This window comes from Brachionichthys hirsutus, chromosome 3, assembly GCF_040956055.1.
Source record: "Brachionichthys hirsutus isolate HB-005 chromosome 3, CSIRO-AGI_Bhir_v1, whole genome shotgun sequence".
NCBI lineage: Eukaryota > Metazoa > Chordata > Actinopteri > Lophiiformes > Brachionichthyidae > Brachionichthys > Brachionichthys hirsutus.
In genome coordinates this window covers 11,000,815-11,020,146 of record NC_090899.1, presented here as the reverse complement: position 1 = coordinate 11,020,146, position 19,332 = coordinate 11,000,815, and the positions used below count along the sequence as shown (strand labels likewise).

The window sequence follows — 19,332 nt, the reverse complement described above, 5'->3', positions numbered from 1 at the left end:
ATTTTATGTATTTCCTTTTTTCAGGTTTCTTAGAATTAACTGCTGCTTGGAACAAATTGTGTAGACTACATCTTTTGTAACCATAACGGGTCGATTTAATTGGGAGGATCTGGAAAGAGAAATGTTTCCTTGGCATTGCCAAATAATTTCCCATATTTTTCAGGAAACGATCCAATAATCCAATACCAATTTCCACATTTATCGTGTTCAGATCTATGCGGGTTTATAGCATGGCGCAAATTTTATTTTCTTTGTTTAGCAAGTTCCACTAATGTATAGCTCTACATTTTTACAAATATAGAATGAGCAATTCCATGATTTTTGATGTGGATCCAGATTTGTAAGTTGTCTAAAAACTGTGCAGGACTGCTTGGTATTTGGATGAGGTATGTGCTCTGCTTCCAGTTAGAAAAGTAACGAGATTCCCATTTCAGATCCAGTTAGACAGTCACGTATTTAAGTGCTGCCGTATCAAGTCTGGTCAAGCAGAGGGTGCTGGGAGGTTGGTCCTCACAATGCATCATATTCAGCCTGAACCAACTGCAGAGCTAAACATCTTCTGAGTGAAAAATAAAAAGATATGTCTCTGAATACAAGGATTTGCTCCTGAGATAACACTATTTGCACTAATGTCTTTATTCAGCCATTGCTGTACGGTCTGGATTATAATCTCTCATCTTTCTCATTGGCTGTCTTTTATGTCGGGGACTGGCTATGCGAAGCCCCCGTTGGCTGCTGATTTCTAGGACGGTAGCAGTCGAGAATTTATCTCTGTCTCCAGACGTCCACACAGCAGCGTTTCTGTGTGTCAGGTTGGGAGAAGCAGCCTGGCTTTATTATTGCTGGATTCCACAGCGCTCCGCTGCGTGACTGAATGCTATGACTCTCATCCTCGCCTCTGCTCTCTCTCACACTGAGCATTTCTGAGCCTCCTCCAGCAAACAAGTCGCATTTAGTGATTATAATATATTGATGTAGACATCTAATAAATATAGATAGAAATTGGAAGTCCAGATTGTGATTTATTAAGTAAAATTTTGATTGATTTCTATAGGCAGTAAATTTAAGCAGCAGCAGTGATAAGCCGATGGGCTACATTTATGGAATGTCTTGGTTGGAGTACCGTTAAAAAGGCAATATTACGCAAGTGGCTTGGAGAGCAGCAGAGCAGCAGATGGCTTCGGTTTTGTAAACCTCAAGGCTCTGTCAGGGAAATTAATATTTCACTTACTAATTATTTTGATCAAAAATTGAGTGGCATGACTTCCCTTCGCTCCAATTTATATTCACTCTCCACTGTAACCACTCACCAGAAAGTTTTATTGTTGAAAAAAAAAAAAAAGGTTTTTAAAGAGCAATTCATGCAGAGACATGTATGTCAATACCTCTGCCCACACGTGATTTAAAAAAAATGCCTGGCTGAAAGCCTTTGAATAACAAGTAAAATATCAATGCAACTTCAAAAATTCAAACCATGGAAAATATCCAAAAGTCTTAGAAAGACATTTCTATCAAGATGTTTTTTGCGGTCAGATACTCAAATAATTGGTTTATAATAAAAAACCTAATTGAACAGCCGAGCTCAAAGCACATAGTCTGATCGTGCATGAGTACAGCAGCAGCAGCCTACACTCCTTATTATTACTGAATTAAATGCTCAATTGTCTCCCCAATGCTTCTCAATGGACTAGCTGTGTTTTTGTTATGTTTAATGATGTCAAAATGAGATTATTCTTTGAGTTGGGAAAATAGGGAAGCACAACAGGGCATCCATTCCCGGAGGAGGTCTGTAACAGAGCGATGTGGTATCCTGTTGCGTGAATGTTTGCAGGAGAATGCATAACATCTGTGTTTGGATTTGTTTGCTACTAGTTTAGCACGTTGCTACTATCTCTTATCTTCCCTTTGTTTTCAGACAGATCTCTTTTGCTAGATATCTGTTATGCATTTTTTTCTTTCCAGCCAAATTCTGTGGAGACCCTGGTACGCCTGCCAAAGGAAGGACAGAAGGGCACAGTTTCATTTTCAAATCCGAGGTGATGTTTGGCTGCAGTGCCCCCTATGTGCTGGTGGGGTCAACAGCACGTATGTGTCAGGAGGATGGCACCTGGAGCGGATCTCAGCCTCGATGTATCGGTACGACACATTAGCCCATGTCTTAATTTAGCTAATCTACACAATAATTTTGTGCGGGCTTGTTTGTCATTTTTAAAGCATTCAGTTATATTTTGTTATATGATTATTGTCATTAATTGTATTACTGATCCAAGAGGCTATTACTTGAATTAGTGGCATGAAAAATACTGTCAGGTACTATCACAAGGGAAAGAAGAGACATGATGAAACACAAGTGAATTTGAAGCACTGCTACTACTGGCAAAAACCTAAATCATGAGAATGAAAGTTGATTCTGATATTTGATAAATATTGTTTGTTTCATTTAATTGTAATGGAAGCATTCGTGCAAAAAAAATATTTTCTCAAGTGAGCGTACCAAAATGTAGTCTGCAATATTTTTTTTAAATATCACAAGTCCTTATTTCTAAGACTTTCAGAGTTGAAGGAATTTGTTGTCAAAGATGGTAAAGATGGTACATCTTAGTTTTGCAAGGGTTACAATCTCACCTCAGGAATAGATTCTGGTGTATGATACCCCAAGGAAATTGCTTTGTCATTATCTAGGATTACATGTCATATTCTTTTTTTTGGTTTTCCTGCTCATTGTGACAATTTATTGTTCCAGAACCAACAAGAACCACTTGTGAAAATCCAGGGACACCAGAGCATGGCTTCATGAATTACACAACAGGCTTTAAGGTAGAATGAGCGAAGTCTGCAGTGGATTTTTTTCTTTTAAATGAATGGTGTTATGCTCTTTAATTCTGATGTGACTTTATCCCAGGAAATTTATTTCAGACGGGACCAAAACAAATTATAGTGTTTGCTCGAGACAGGTTTATTTTAGTAAGCAGTGTTGGCATCTAATGTGGTCGGAGACTAATGTAAAGTTAACAGCTATTCTATTATTTCACCATTCTTTATGGTGCATGCAGAAAAAGGTCCTCTCTAGAGCCAGTGGATCTGCAGCATTACAGGCTCTGTTGAAAGAGAAGGACTTGAAAACATGCTAATTCTTAGTTTCAGATACACTAATTAAGCACAAGTACTGCGTTCCATTTCTGACAATATTGTAGGCCATTTTTTTCCTCTGGGTCATCATGACTCCTCCATTCTGGACCTTTAAGGTACAAAACATGAAAACTACCACATCATATTTTATTTTCTGTTCACTATCCTATATGCTGATTTTGCTCCATAACACGTAAATAACACTTGAAGATGTTTGAGAGGGAGTGAGCATGAACCAATGCCATTGAACATCCATAACTCTTACCTGTTTTTGTCTTCTTTGAAACTAGGTAGTATTTTTCCACTGAATTTCCCAGGTGGGATCACCATGTCTTCCTTTAGAATGGTGTGATGGTGGTGCAGCATTGAAACAGCGATGCATGCATTCATTCACTGTCAGAAAAAAAAAGCAGTTTTTCCACGACCATAAATGTACAAAGACCTAGCAGGCTCTGTAATAATGTATGTTGTTTATAATTTGAGCATGTGCGCAAAATAAGAAAAAACGCATCATAGTCAAAAATGTTGATATCAAGATTACTGGTTTGTGCACAGTGGCTCTTTTTAGATGGTAACAGCCACCATATTTCATTTTACGTCCTCTCTGTTGGTTTTAGAGTGTTGCTTTCAAGTTAAATGCAAATTTCTCAACATTCAGCAGAGTATCTGATACAGAATCCATCCTAAACGAAAGCAGACACAGCTTAGTATTTGGATCACTGCTTGTAGCATTTTTTGGCATTACCGTGCAACTCCTGCAATGTGGTGACACCCACTAATGTGAATGTTCCATTTCAATGCTTTCTTTGAACAGTAAACTGGCATGATATCTGAAAATAATCATCAATTAACTTTAGAGGGGCTTTATGTCTTTACCAGGAAGTCATCTTTCTCTCTTTGATGTCAGTTGCAAACACAAACATGCGCCTCTAGGAATCTGCCTCTACACACTACAGATAATCATTAAAAAAAAGAAACTTTGGTGTGCAGTATTTTATTTTATACCTCTTCAGACTTGATGCTGGGAGCCTATTGGCATTTACATTGTTTTATCGACTCTCTGCTTTGTGTGCTTGCTGTGGACAGGTGGGCAGCAGAGTAGACTTTCAGTGCCAACAGGGGCATCTACTGCAGGGCTCGACCACCCGACTCTGTTTGCCTGACCTCACTTGGACCGGCGTCCAGCCTATCTGTATCCGTGAGTGCTTCTCTATTGCTGTATCTTCACATCACTATGTCTGAGTTCCTTCTTCACCTCCCCCTGAAATCTGTTTCTCCATTGAGACCTAAAACTCCCTAATAGAATCATAAAGTCAATCAATAAATGCATAGATAAGTAAATAGATGACAGTTATATGGACACTTTATCTCGCAATTGTACCTTGCGCGTTATTTATTTGGAAGGATTTTAGTTTTTTTCAGATCAGTCATCCTGATCAATAATTTCATGATTACCATTATCTCCATCGGCATCATACGTCTTTTATTCTCACTGCCATCCTTACTGCTCACTTTCACTTATAAGGAATAGTCACAGATACATCCAGAAAAAAGACGACTGGAGCCTTTCAGCAGTAGAGACTGGAGAAAACAACAACAACCCTGTCTAGACTTCTGTCTCACCTGAAAGCTCCTCAGCCTTTTCTGCTTCACCCGTATTTCTATGCTGCTGTCCCATCATCCTGCTCAATGACAAATGATCCAGCACATCCTCTCGCTCCTAATTGGCATTTAGTGCCAGCGCTTAGATGGCTACTTTAAAGCAATAGAGCAGTCGGAGTAAGTTTAAGTCAGGAGAATTATAGGTTAAAACTCCAGCAATCTCCTCACACTGATACAAAATTTTGTTACAACCAGAAAATGTTTTATTTCCTCTCTGGGTAGAAATAATGAAGCAGATCATACGGTCTCCTCCTCTCCAGGCTGCTGTCAAAATGTTTGAAACGTTCAGCTAGCATAGCCCTATGAGAGCAACACTGCTTATTGGACCTTCTATTAACATAGATCACATAGAACAACATTTAATATGAACTACCTATATGAATTTCTAATTTTAAATCATTTTCATTTTCAATCAGTTTCTCCTCCAAGGAAATCTGGAAATGTGATGTACGATAATGTAACTTTCAGTTTTCTGCAAACATATTTTTGCGCTGATATTTCAAGACTTAAATATAAGCCACTTATACAATAGACGACGCACGTAAGGTCGGGAGTCAATGACTGGAGTTGGCGTCTAGCAGACATTTTGTACAACAGTATTGATTTTATGTTGCTTTAATCTACTGTCTCAACAAACCTGTGCATGTATTACAATTTATTTCAGTGTTACGTAAATGTGTACCAAGTAAACCCACAACCTCTTCTTGGTGTTTATAAAAAATTTTACTGGTATGGTATACTTTTACAGCAAAAAAATACTGACATCAAACGTTCTGTCATCGAAGTACATTTGGACCCACTGAAATTCAAGGATCTGCTTCTCGTCAGCCTTTTTTAATTTATGAGCGAACTATCTCTGTAGCCATATTTATCTTCACAGCAATAAGCATTTTCAAACTGTTTTTTGTAACTGTAAAGTAAATCAACCCATCAAAAAGGGCAGCCTGATAACTGCTCTGGATTCCTTTCAGAGGCGTCGTGTTTTGAGCCTTTAACGTTCCTGACTCGCTCGGTTCCACAGGTGCAGTTTCATAGCCAGGATAGTCTGTCTCTGCTGAGGTTGCTGCCTTTTAGGAGATGTTCTCTGGCTCTGGTCCAATGGCTGTGGTGGCTTGAAAAATGCATTAATTTTCTCCTACCCTTGTCCCGTCATTGCTACTGCTAGAAATGATATAGGGATTGCATCTCTGCCGGTCAAAAGATTTGTATCACCCCAAACTTTCATGAATACATTCCAAAGTTTGTGACTTGGAAAACGTTCCGCATTAATTTTACAAAAACATGTTAATGGTGGTCTGTGTGCAACTGGCCATAGTTCTGAATACAGATATCCTTTAAATGAAAGTAACTTGTACTGTCCGCTGCAGATGCTCGACATTAACATTGCACAGCACACTGTTTTCCCTGACAGGTGGCTTAACTCTAAATTATTAATTAACAAAATATGTCAATAATTAACACAGTGTTACTTTTTTATCTAAGGTACAGGGCAACACAACCAATGTTGACATCTGTGATTGACGAGTAGCTGGGAGACAAATTAAATGATTGGTCCTTCACAGTGTTTTCCTATTTACTGTTGCATTTTTTATATTTAATTGCCACCAACTGGCAATCAAACTTGAACTCTTTATTGAATTCCATCAATAGAGACAAATTAATGAATGAAAGGTTTATTACAACAGACAATATGCAATAATTAGTATGTCTTTGGAGTTTACACTCTTCAGGGAGATTGAGATTGAAGGACATCTGCCCAGAGCAGCGGTAACATAAATCCCCCCATGGAGTCCAGACAATGGTGGGTGGTGGTGGCGGCAGATGCGTCTGCTGAGACTGATTTGGCAAATTAAATTAAGCTGGTGAAGACTGTCCAGGGATGGGCAAGTTGAAGGGTACACAAAATGACAGCATGAGGGAACTAAGGTAACTGAGTGAATCTTATGTGATGACTCTGCAGCAAAATGTTGGGCTGACAATAAAGGTTCTATTGGACGGTAGTGGGAAATAAAGAATGTGCATGAGGTGTAAACAAGTGGATTGTAAACACACAAAGTATAACAGACCACAGGGAATTAGTGTCCTTGAATATTTATAGGATATACGTAGTTGTGGTTCTTGGGGGGGGGGGGGGGGGGGGGGGGTCCAATCAATAGATTGGTTAAATTGAATTTAGTCATGCAGCTGATTAAATAACTTTACACACATAACATGAAACAATGTGTGTGCTCTTATATCCTTATGTTTATAAATGCTAACTTCATTTGACTTCATTTGAAAATAATAATAATCACCTCCCACACAGTTTTGTTCACTGACAAAACATAGGTTTAGTCTTATTATTTTTATAAAGGCTTGATTTATAGTGGGTATTTTTAAAATCCTACACTTGAAGGCACAATGTTTTCTGTTTTACAATAAACCTCAGTCTTCGTTATCATTCTGTGCTTATAATAATCCATTTGAATTCATTTTTTGCCTGGGGGTGGACATACAGAGCTGGAAGGCTGTCTGGCCCATAATGCCTCGGGGTGGTAGGATGACTATTTGTATGTATTTGAGTATTTGGTGCTTTGTATGGGTCTGATGCTCTGTTTTTAACCTCGGTCAAAGCAGTCCTATATCCTCTGAAACACCTTTCTCTGTGATGAAATGGTTCTCTGCTGCTGTCAAGACTCTTAAATGGATTTGAAAGTGAAGCAATATATTCTCACAGGGATTGGACCCACGATCTATGTAATAGATTCAATGGGTGCTTCGCAGATGTTTACTGTTATTGTATTTTAATCACATTTTCTCTGTATCCCAGTACCACATTTGTCTATATGAAATCCACGCCGTTCTTGATAGTATTGAGCCCGACAGCCCCAACTTCGAGTGTAACTTTAGTACAAATCAACAATGCTCAGTGACTGACCAACAACAGCCCCATTTTAGAAGCTGTAGGAATAAAAAGTTAACTCTGGCCCTTTCAAACGTACTCCGTCTGGGATACCAGTGTTCCACTCAGGACATTACATTCTGTTGCGTGACTGAAAATGTTGCAATGTTTTGTGGGGCCTTGTCTAATCTCAGCAGTAAAGCCCCCTGTGCTGTTTGAAGTGTAACTGAACATGGGACTGTCAGTAATGAGGAATGGTGGCGTGACTTTGATTTGACAATTTGTTGGCCTTGTAAGTGTCTTTCAGCATTTGTGGTCCACAATTTCTACAGCCACGCTGGACATGTGCTGACAGTTTGTGCTGAGGAAGCGAGAAGGGGGTTTAGTTAATTATTTATCCTATTTCCTTTGGGCTCTAGACGGTATGTGTACGACTTATAGCCTGAGGTAGTTTACTCCTTTCCTTGTAGTGTAGAAAATATACAACATCAGGTTCCCACAGGAGAGGACAGGTTTTTCTTTTTCAGCTTATTTTTAAAGGTGGTAAACCTGGTGACATGTTTGCTATAATTTCCTTCATTGGGCATCCCTCATGTCTCCACAATTGTTACAGCGCCTGTGTTGCAGCTGTCTTGTATTTCTTATTTGGCGATATATTTTTTCACTGACGAGCTGTAAAACTATTTGGCTATTTTAACTTTACTGCCTCAGGGTCTTTTTTTTTTTGGTGGTATGGGTTGATTCTCATGAATTTTTGGTTTGTCGAAAGTGTGTTGAAAAATTAAAACAGGCTTTCTCAGGTCACTCATGAGAAAAAGAAAACATTAGATTTGAGGCTGGTGTTGGCAACACAGCTAAACTAGCTTTGGCTCAGACTTTCTGAATTTGCAAAATAAATAGTTAATATCCTATATCAATGATGTGAGCACCACCATGTTTGCAACCATAATTTACCAAGAAGGAAGGTGAAAAGAATACCAAGCCAAAATCTGTTTAAAAATTTATTGTGACATTCTACATCAATGTACCCTTGCGCAAAATGCTGAACCACAATTTGCTCTTCTGCGTTTTGTCAAAGGTAGATAAAGAAGCCCCCTTGTGGGATTCTTAAAGTATCTAAAATAAAAATAAATATATGGACATCCTGATCATGAAAAGTGCACTAGCACTAGTTTGCAATCCACTAGACCAGGCATGGGCAAACCCAGGCCCGGGGGCCATATGCGGCCCGTTGGTCTTTTTAATCCGGCCCGCCAAACCTGTCCAAATTATATCATTAAATAAAATTGTATAATTAAACCTCATTCATTTGACCTTTTCCCTGTAATGCTACCTGTAAAAGGCCAAATCCTTTAATGCAATAGCTTTCATGTGTCATTTATATTCGCTCACACAAATACTCCATCCATCTGTTCTTGGTCCGGCCCCTCTGTCAAATTTTAGAACCTATTGTGGCCCGCGAGTCAAAAAGTTTGCCCACCTCTGCACTAGACTAACATTCATGTCAGCTCTTTTTTTTGTGAGGATAGCGGTCCAGTTTGCGCCCAGACTTGATTTCCATGAGCCAACCTTAAATATGGATTAATTCAAGAGATTTGAAAGTATTTTTTCAGCAATTGCTGAAGTGGAATCCAAGAGCATCTGTGAATGGTTAACATTTTTCACAGTTATTGCTTTGACTTAATAAAGCACTACTCATTTTGTAAGCTAATTTAATCTAAAATGAATCAGTCTGTGTCCCAACCATATCCATATTCATATTACAAAACAAATGAAACATATTGAAGTATCAATATGCTACTCCGTGCTCCCTTGATGAGGTTAGATTGTAAAAAATATGTGCCTCATGTTTTATCATTTTTTTTCCTGACCTCCCATTTCTCCCTGTCTTTGCCCCCAGTGAGTCCTTAATTATATTCCTGTCTATCTGTATGTGTGTGTGTTTGCTTTAGTTTGTGTTTCTTGCCCTATTTGTACGTGGGGGGTTAGATGTGTGTTTGCTGAAGTGTCTGCCTTCTGATTGATCTCCAGCTCACTCCTGCAAGCAGCCACGGAGCCCCGCCAACACTGACGTCCTGGGTCTAGACCTGCCCTCCTACGGGTACACCCTGGTGTACACCTGTCAGCCAGGTTATTTCCTATCTGGGGGATCAGAGCACCGTGTCTGCCGCTCTGACAGCAGCTGGACTGGCAAGGTGCCTGTCTGCAGAGGTAAGTGTTAATTGCAGGCTCCCTGCAGGGGGCAAATCACGGAGGAGCTGATGGGAGGGAAGGGAATTTAGTAAAAGATAAATGTTGAGGACCGTGCAATAGTGAAAATGGTTTATGTATTGTTAAGTCAATTATGCTTTCGGAGTTGATAGGCAACTGTTTGTTACGACTGAGCCGCCGTGGAGCTTGTAAAGTGAGCTCCAGCTCAGTAGAGGTATGAAGTTATAGTTTAGCAGTGTTTTCCGACATCATCCAGCTGTTCAGCCTCACTCTCGATCCCTCTTTTGGTGACAAACATATTCTATTTTATTCTCTTGCAGCTGGTTCCAAATCACACGAGAAAACTGTCAAACCCGTACCGGGGACACCGAGCCCCAAAATAATTGGTGAGCACAAGCTGTTTATCTGGTAGCCGCATATGTCAGTGGTCTTGCACCTGTCTTTAGGTGACATTACCGTCAGCTGTTGGAAAGTTTCTGCCACAAACTCTATTTCACACAAAATCTGTGTCATCGAACTGTTTTCTGTAGTCTTCGTTCTGTTCCCTACATTCACCAAAGAAAGATCAATCACTTTGTCAAGAGGGGGACTATACTTGTTATTTTTATTGTAAATACATGTATGTTGGGGTTTTAAGTAAATAACAACACAAAGATAATGAATTGCTCTATCAGGAAATATATAAATGCATACATAATCATTATTTAATTCAAAGTTATTAGCGGAACAAATTACTTCCAGAATATACGTGCATGTAACATAAAAAAAATGACCCAGTGTTTATGATAGAAATGTTCACTTAATCTGGGTCAATGAGTAAATGAAAAATGTGTTGTGATAAATAAATACATGATAAACTAAAACCGTTACCATGGTAAACACTGCGTGCTAAATATCACCACGTGAGGACTGATATGTTAGCACGCTTACAAGCGTTAGCTCTCAACTCAGTGCTGCTGTATTATCTCTAAAAAACAGACTGTAATGCATCTCAAATCCTCAGCATCACTTTAACATTCGCCTGGTGTTGTGATAGTAATTACTGAAAATGAACATTAGATCATTGTTCTGATTGTTATCATTAAACATAATCGACTCATAATTTCCTTGTAAATAATTGCTATTGAATAATGAATCTGCCATATAAGAGGAATAAAGTGTTTCATGAGTCTCACACTATTAAAATATCTCTTTCATAAAATATTCGATTATCATTCATCATATCATCATAAGAAATATGATATCAAATTAAATGAAAATGTCAAATTGTTTCTGCTGCAAACAAACTCTAATTTTGATTTATCTTAAAAATAGAATCCCTTTTCAGGTTAATTGATATGATAATGTCCACATTTTTATTCTTATGCAGACTCGCTCAGTTCCTTGATGGTGTTATTTTAACAACATTATTTAATTTGTCTATTCCTCTGTCTTGAAGTTCCTGTTGACATATTTGCACCGGATTTCATCTGGAAGGGTTCGTACGATTACAAAGGCCAGAAGCAACCGATGACTCTGACAGTCACCAGCTTTAATGCCACAACAGGAAAAGTTAATGTGACTTTAGCCGACAGTAGCATTGAGTTTCTGCTCTCTGGTGAGTCATCTATAAATCATTCATCTCTATTTCCTCCCCTTCACCTCCCCTTTCCTCCTCTCGCTGCCACTGTGTCATTTCCATTTATTTTAAGGCTGTCTCATGCCAATCACCAAATGATCTCATGCATGAGAGTGGAAATTAACTACTGACTCCAAAGACGGATGTGTTAGTCTGTGCTGAAGAACTAACTGCCCACTCAAGAGTCACTCCCCTCCTCTCCTCCTTCAGCAGTTATCTCATCTTGTCTTACAACGCTTCATCTCATTTGCTTTTCTTTATTTTATCTCCGCTCCTTTTTGATCATTCCCCCCCCCCCACTCGTACCGCGTCATCTCTTTATTCACATCATTTCTCACATTGCCTCTCGTCCTCCACCTTGTAGGAGTGTACAAGCGACAGGAGGCTCGGTTAATGCTCCTGCTCTACCAGATGAGAGCTCTGTCCCACAGCTCCATGAACAGGATTACTGATGAGTCCTGGGCAATGGACGGATTTGTGAGTATACACAGGAATTTGAAGCAGCTATCCGGGGCTCTTTTGAAAATACCCAAGAGCTGTGACTGTCTTTTATTTCATTATATATATATATTTTTTTCATGGAGTCTGACAGACAAATAGAATATGATGGCTAAAGGGCTGTATATGTGTGGAATTCCAGGTTGCTCCGTTTTTTCTTACCCTACTTGCCACGATAGAGGATACATAAATGAAGAAAAAGGATAGATGAATTAGAGAAACTGAGAAAAATCTTGTTAAAATCCAGATTTAGATTTAGATACAATCAACCCATTACATTTATTTTATTCTTGTCTCTTCTCTAAATATGATATATAGACAAAAGGAATAATAAAGCTTAATAAAAGGCAATAAATACATATCAATCTATTTCACCATTCACCTATACTGAAAACAAAGAGTTGACATTGCATGTTTTCTCTCCAAAGCTCTGCTCAACACTGCACTCTGTCTCGTTCCTTCTGCACGCTAAGAAATGTAGCGTTACACTTTGATATTCTGAAAAGCGTAGAATAAGAATGTACGGAGGACATAAAAGTCATTCTCACTCACGGAATTATAGTTGGTGCTCTTGTCAGACAGATTAAATCATTAATCTTGTCGGTTTCTGGCTGACACAGCAAATTGGTGTATTTTCCACAGTAATAGTCCTAATAGATAGAGAGAATCATCACATAATCAAATTGCATCACAGTTTCCACTCCGAGCTTTGTCAGATGCAACAGGAGCTCTGCATAAACTCTTTCAGGATTCCCAGTTTAACAATTTGCTGCATAATGTCAGAAACGCACCTGTCATCTAAGGGAACTGGAGTTCATCTTCCAGAATAATCTCCGAGTTCCACTTAATATCAAAGAATGACGGGTGACTGCACACAGCTGAGCTTTTGATAGCACGCTGCACAGCTTCAGCAGCAGGGTGTCACTGAACAAAGGTGTTATTTTTGAGTGTCGCCTGCAAGACTGTGTTTGTTGTCATACCTACTACAGTTTATGTATGCATTGATGTAATGGAATAGATATAACATCCTATTAGTAGCCAGAAGAATCTGAAATTTAGTCATGCAGTTGAAAAAAGAAAAAGTATTCTGTTCCTCTAGATGTGTGTTTTGATTGTTTGCCAGGTTTCTGCTGAGCCTGAGGGTGGCAGCTATGTGTTCCAAGGCTTCATACAGGGTAAAGACTATGGAAGGTTTGGACTACAGAGATTGGGTATGTGCCTTTCTCAAATATAATACATCCCCTTACCATTGGTCACCCCTCCTCACTTCCTGTTGTCATTGAAAAAAAGAAAGCCATTTATTAAACCTCCATACGCCAGTATGCGTTCTGCTTCATGTGAGTAAACAGATCAGCAAAGTCTGACACATTCTTAAATCTGAGTTGGAGATGCGTACATCCACGACTTGTGAGCCAAGCTTGATCCAATGTTTTAACTTAACACGATTAAAAAATACATCAATGAGCTAGGAAAAATAGTTGCAATTGTAAGCTAATATTTTTTTTATTATTATTAGAATTATTGATATTAATATGAAGCATCATCCAACATTTTCTTTTATCATTAGCTCATTATTTGCATAACTTTGTCCTTGGGTTCAAATACATCGTCCACTGCCGCTGTGTAGTAAGAGGTCCAGGTTGAATGCCATCCGTACATAACATGTTTTAAATGTGCATAATATCTGCCCTGTGTCGACAGGGTTCACACATTTGCTTCATATTGAATTAATACCTGCTGTAAAACTCCTTATTTCCAAGTCACATGGCACAAACTGGATTATTCCCTCTCATATCATTTTCCTTCATTTGCTTTATACTAAACATTACTGTTGCCATCATCTCTTCAGCGAGATTACCTCAGTCGCTGTGATCATTCCGGGTATGATCGTTGTGAACCGGCAGCTGCATCTCTGACTCGTCATCATTGCGTTCATCCTCCTCTTCATTACCATTACCATCATGGCTTTCATCATTACCACCATCACCATCATCACCAGCAGATGATATGTATCTTTCTATTATATTTCATTTTGTTTCTCTAGTGTTTGTATCATTTAGTTTATTTGATCATCCTAAATGTGTATTCCTTGTTTTATTCATGTTTGCTAAATGTGATGCCTCTTTATCTTCAGGTTTGAGTGTGAGAGAAAACACTACACTCACTGACCCTGAAACCAGCGGCTCCACCAACAGCAGCTCTGTTGCTGTTGCTATCCTTGTGCCTTTCTTTGCCCTCATCTTTGCAGGCCTTGGTTTTTATGTCTATAAATTAAGGTGAGTAGTTTTTATTTGATGTTTTCTGTAGTAACACCGATTCAAAATTTAGCAGTGACTGTTTATTTTTGTAAGATTCCCAAACTGGGATAGAAAGGCACAGGATTCCATGATTGTGCCCCCCCCCCCCCCCCCCCTGTTGTGTCTCTATCTACCACAGACCAGTTTTACAAACTCAGATGTCTGTAGATTTTTGTACAGTTGCAGCAAAGGGAATGCACATAGACGTGAGGTAGATGGTGCACTGTGTCCCACTCCGACAGACTGCTTTGCTGCAGGGTACAGACGCTTGTTTGTGAAAGGCTTTAAAACGTGATGCAAAAATTGTCAATGTTTAAACATCCAAACTATATGCATGTCAGCATTTTTAATGAGGATGACTATGATATAATTCCATGTAGTATGTATAGTTAATCTATGAGCGTATACGTGTGGTGGATAAACAGATTCTGTGACATGCAAATCCAACGCTCATGTTAGTTTCTAGTGAGCTGGCATTGGGTTCCTCTCACTTATCATTTCAACAGTAATTGTCATGCAGCTCATTTACCGACTGCAGCTGTCCACACCGCGATGGAAACACTGAAAGCAGGGTGGATGATTAGAATACTACATTTCAACTCACATGCAACCTCATTTCTCCCTCCCTCCCCCTCCCCCCAGGAAAACAGATAAAGCGCAGTACACAGGATGCGCCGTCCACGAGAACAACAATGGACAGGCCACTTTTGAGAATCCCATGTACAACACAAACACAAAGGCTGCTGAGGGGAAAGTTGTCCGGTTCGACCCCAATCTCAACACCATCTGCACCATGGTTTGATGTCTACTGGGTCAGACAGCGAGACAGAAGGAAAGAGAAACACAGAGGCAACTTCACATTGTTTGCTTTAATGAGCATATATAATATATATAGACATTCATATTTTCCTTGTGTCTGATGACATTGCAACACAGATTTTGTCAGAAACATAAAGCACACTTTGAGCAACACTTAACTGCAGTTGCACATGATTGTATAGAGAATCTTAGTGAGTAATGCAAGAGGAAGGAGAGGTCCCACATCTTTACAGTTCTTCCCCTAGTTTGGTAAAGATAAGCATTTCTTACACTCTGTGAGTGTTGGCTTTATGAATAAAAGACCCTCTGGCATATCAACATAAAGGAGTATTTTATGCTCTGTAGAAGTGTATTGGCAATAGAATAATTACTAAGCATAATGACAATTGTCATTATGCTTAGTAATTATTCTATTGCCAATACAGTATAAATATAGAGGTATCACAATGCCAAATGAAAACTTTTAACTTTTTCCTCTCATGAATTCAGACCCTTGGATCCCTTTTTTTGGGTTTAGTCTCACCTTCATCCTGATGAGTTGTTTTCTCTTTTGGTTGTGAGGAGCCTCTCAACGCTGAGCTGATCAGTGTAATCTTTAAAGTCTATTTTCTAAGAAATGGATGGTTTGAGAAGACATGAGAAGCTGAAGAAGGAACAGCCTCTCTTTTGAAAGTGTTGATGCTGTAGTCTGTTCAAAGATTTATGCTAAATTTTACCTTTTTAATTGGATGGTTACCTCCTACTGATAAAATATACAGCCAGGGATATAATTACTGGAGTGCAGTACAATGTTTCGAATGCCACTGAGAATGGGAGGGCTTTTAATTTTACAGTGCAGGTTCTCTGACAACAGAGTACTTATTCTTCACAGGGGATGTAGTTAAAAGTGACTCTTGACAGGGCATCTTTTACTTTTCAATGTATTTGTCATGCAGGACTGTACTCAATCCATCCATGTATTTATTCTGTTCATCAGTCCATTGGCTTGTTTTGCTCATTAGGGTTCACAGCTATGAGTTTTTTCCAAAGTGAGTTCAAAATAAACCAAAATTATAATGAATTAACCCGATCTGTGAGCCTGTATGTATCAAGAATCTCACAGTAGGAGTTGCTTGATTGATTCTTTTTATTTAAAATAGAAAATTTCTAAATTGCACAGTACTTACTGATATATGGCCGGGTTTCCCAGAAATTTATTTAACCCTAGGTTTTGGTAAATCAAAGATTAAAGGCATCTGAAGTTGGATAAATCTTGTCTTGATCTTTATTTTATGTTTTACAGATTTTGACACGTCGCCATATTTAAGGTAGTTCCAACACAAAACAACTGCCGCTTCCTCATCATCTCTAGTTTGTCATATAATAAACACTGTTTTTTGATTATTATTTTGGGAAACTGTGCCTTAGTGAATAACTGATAAATAACCGGATCACTACTCCTACTCTGAGACAACTGATACATGACCCTGCTCTATCTCCTTGACACCAGTTGATATAAATGGATTTTTCATTGTCTTAATTAACCATCAGCTTTTGCCAACAAATGTACAGAATACACAAGAGAATTTGCACACTGAAACATGAGCTGCCATTGAAATTATCATCATAGTCCTCCATGTCCCAACATCAACAACATTTGCCACCATTTTCCCATCTCTACATCATTGCAGTGCCTTGAATATTAAATGGGCATTTCTTAAATTTCTTTGCATTATTAAAACTAAAAATCATTCTAAACAATTAGCACATTTAGCAATTAAGAGATGTGTTTTAAAAGCATTGTTTCATACCTGTGCATGTTGGCAAAAAGTGATCCAGGCTAGCAATTGCTGCTCCAGGACCTTCTACCACTACTATGTGAATTCCAGTTGTTGCTGTTATGTTTTGTACATGTATACAGTTTTGATACTTGATGGCATTCTATGGCAAGATGTCTTGTCCTATTGATATGTATTATATTATTATAGTTCATATATTTCTTATGGATGAGAAAAGAAATGCACCTGACTTAAAATAGCATACAACACGAAAGTCTCACATCGGAGTAGAATGAATGCTTTTAAATGTACCACACAATTGTTAACCAGATCAAAAACCTGTGAATATGACAATGTACATATTGCAAATCTTTTGTAAAGAGATATATTTTTTATGCAAGAAAAACATTTGTAAGTTATTGAATATGTCGTGTAAAATTCCACATGTAAATGTCATGTAAGATCAAAAAAAGTTTCGTATTTTTTTCTTGATCAGCAATGTATAAATCCTTAATTTATATATAAAATATAAAATAATAAACCTCCGTGTTGCTGTTCTCTTTTATTAAAGGAACTTTTTTTTCATTGTGCTCGAAACAGCTTCTTATCAAGATTTTAATTCGCTTTCCACCTGCTGGCCAGTGCTGCGTTTTAGCCAAATTAGCACGGATATAATCTGCTTCCAACGGATTCTGATCTTTAAAGATTACCTGGAGCAACGCATTGTGACCAATAATCCTTGTAAACACATGCAAGAGGAACTTCTGCCTTACACACATTTTATCACAAGTCCCATCATTCTCATCCCCGCACATTCAACAGCAGTCAAACTATCACGTAAAGAGCTTTCCTTGTGTCTACTGGGATCCGCTGGAGACTCATTTACGCTGGCTGGCATCGTCATGTCAGCCTTTAAAAACAGTTTTTAGATTCACTCTGAGAAAGCAAGAGTTGGTGCACGCAATAAAATGGATTTGAATGCGCCTACATTTGCACATAAGACAAATTACACTGTGGGTTTTTTCTGTTTTCAGACCAGGCTACATTCATGATTAACCATTTATCAACTGTAATGAAGGTACAGCGTGTGTTGGGAATATAAAATTATTATTTACAAGCATTGCATGAGTGATGAACTAAGGGCCCCGTGCTGATGGGTTGTCCCTCCATCATTCAGTCCGTGTAGTTCTCATGGGGGTGATATTTTAAGAAGGCCTTCAGGGACTTGCTTCTAACACATTAAGAATGAAAGTAACTGATGAGATTCTGATATTCAAAGGTCATTGTTACCTCATAAAATCTATTATTTTGATGGAGGCATTTTTTGTGAAATTCCAACATGCATTAAAATTTCACACAAATGTCTAAATGTATAAAATGATGACATTTTTGATATGAAAGGTCACCATCAATGTGACATCACAATTCTGCATTAACAGTTTTATGGCTATTATTCGACGTATCTTAGAAAATTTTATTTAACCTTGTTTCACATTTGCTCAGATGCAGAATTAGTGACACTTGCCTTGACGCTGTGGTGATTGTGTTTGTGCTGCTAGGTATTTGTGAAATGTGCACACTTGAGAATTTGCGGCATGTGTCAATATAGGTATATTGTGACGTCCTCATTCTAAACCGAACACACTTATTCTTGCCGTATATAAGATAAAGTATTATGTGTCTCCTGACAGACATGGGTGTTAATTACAGCTTTACTGGTTGTCAAAGACACACAGGGGTATAATTCCAGTGACAAAATTAATCACGGCACAGGAGGAGGCTGTTTGTCAGGACATGATGCAAGTGACTAGGATGAATCTAAAATGCAAATCAAAGGGGAGAAAATGCAAGGGAGCATGACGGAGAACACAGTATCAACATAGAATATATAAAGAGTGCGCATTAAAATCAAAGGACATGCACTTGACTGGCAGGATCCTATTTGATTTCTGACTTAGGTTAAGCTTGCACTTTCAACTCTACGTCAGGGATTTATGTATGGATTAGAAATATTTGCCAGAAGGATTTTTCATAGAAGTTACTCTGTAGCTTCATCAAGCAGATTTTACCCAAACGTTGATGATGCAATATAAGCTGTTGCATGACCAAAATGTCAGAGGCTCGGGATGGCGGAGTTAAACACTTGGTGTAATACATTATTAGTGAGGCCTAATCACCGATTGGACCCTCAGTGAGTCTCAGAGCAGCAAACAGCTTCATTAGAGCTCTTTTTCCCTTTGAGGGGCATCACTGGTGCTCAACAATGGGCTCTTACTGCAGTTTGTACCGTGTCATCCTCCAACCTACAAATGCTCTATTGAGAACTGGTGACATAGCAGGTTAGCACAGTAAGCCGATTTCGCTGTCCACCTCTCAGAGGCATTTGTGGTCTTGCGGTTTACACATGTGCCTGGTGTAATAAATCCATTTGCAGAGGTGCATGTGTGGGTACAATGAACG

At 38.6% G+C, this 19,332-nt stretch overlaps 1 protein-coding gene across 1 annotated transcript in view; it reads left to right on the top strand.

The window, feature by feature from the left end:
• LOC137912760 (CUB and sushi domain-containing protein 3-like) overlaps positions 1-15,098 on the top strand; it is a 179,198-nt gene extending 164,100 nt beyond the window's left edge. The window contains exons 61-70 of the mRNA XM_068756901.1: positions 1,963-2,136; positions 2,744-2,817; positions 4,216-4,327; positions 9,704-9,883; positions 10,204-10,269; positions 11,322-11,480; positions 11,866-11,978; positions 13,123-13,210; positions 14,134-14,275; positions 14,939-15,098. Coding sequence (XP_068613002.1) covers positions 1,963-2,136; positions 2,744-2,817; positions 4,216-4,327; positions 9,704-9,883; positions 10,204-10,269; positions 11,322-11,480; positions 11,866-11,978; positions 13,123-13,210; positions 14,134-14,275; positions 14,939-15,098 — 1,268 coding nt within the window. The remainder of the gene's footprint in view (positions 1-1,962; positions 2,137-2,743; positions 2,818-4,215; positions 4,328-9,703; positions 9,884-10,203; positions 10,270-11,321; positions 11,481-11,865; positions 11,979-13,122; positions 13,211-14,133; positions 14,276-14,938) is intronic.
• The last annotated feature ends 4,234 nt before the right edge of the window (positions 15,099-19,332 follow it).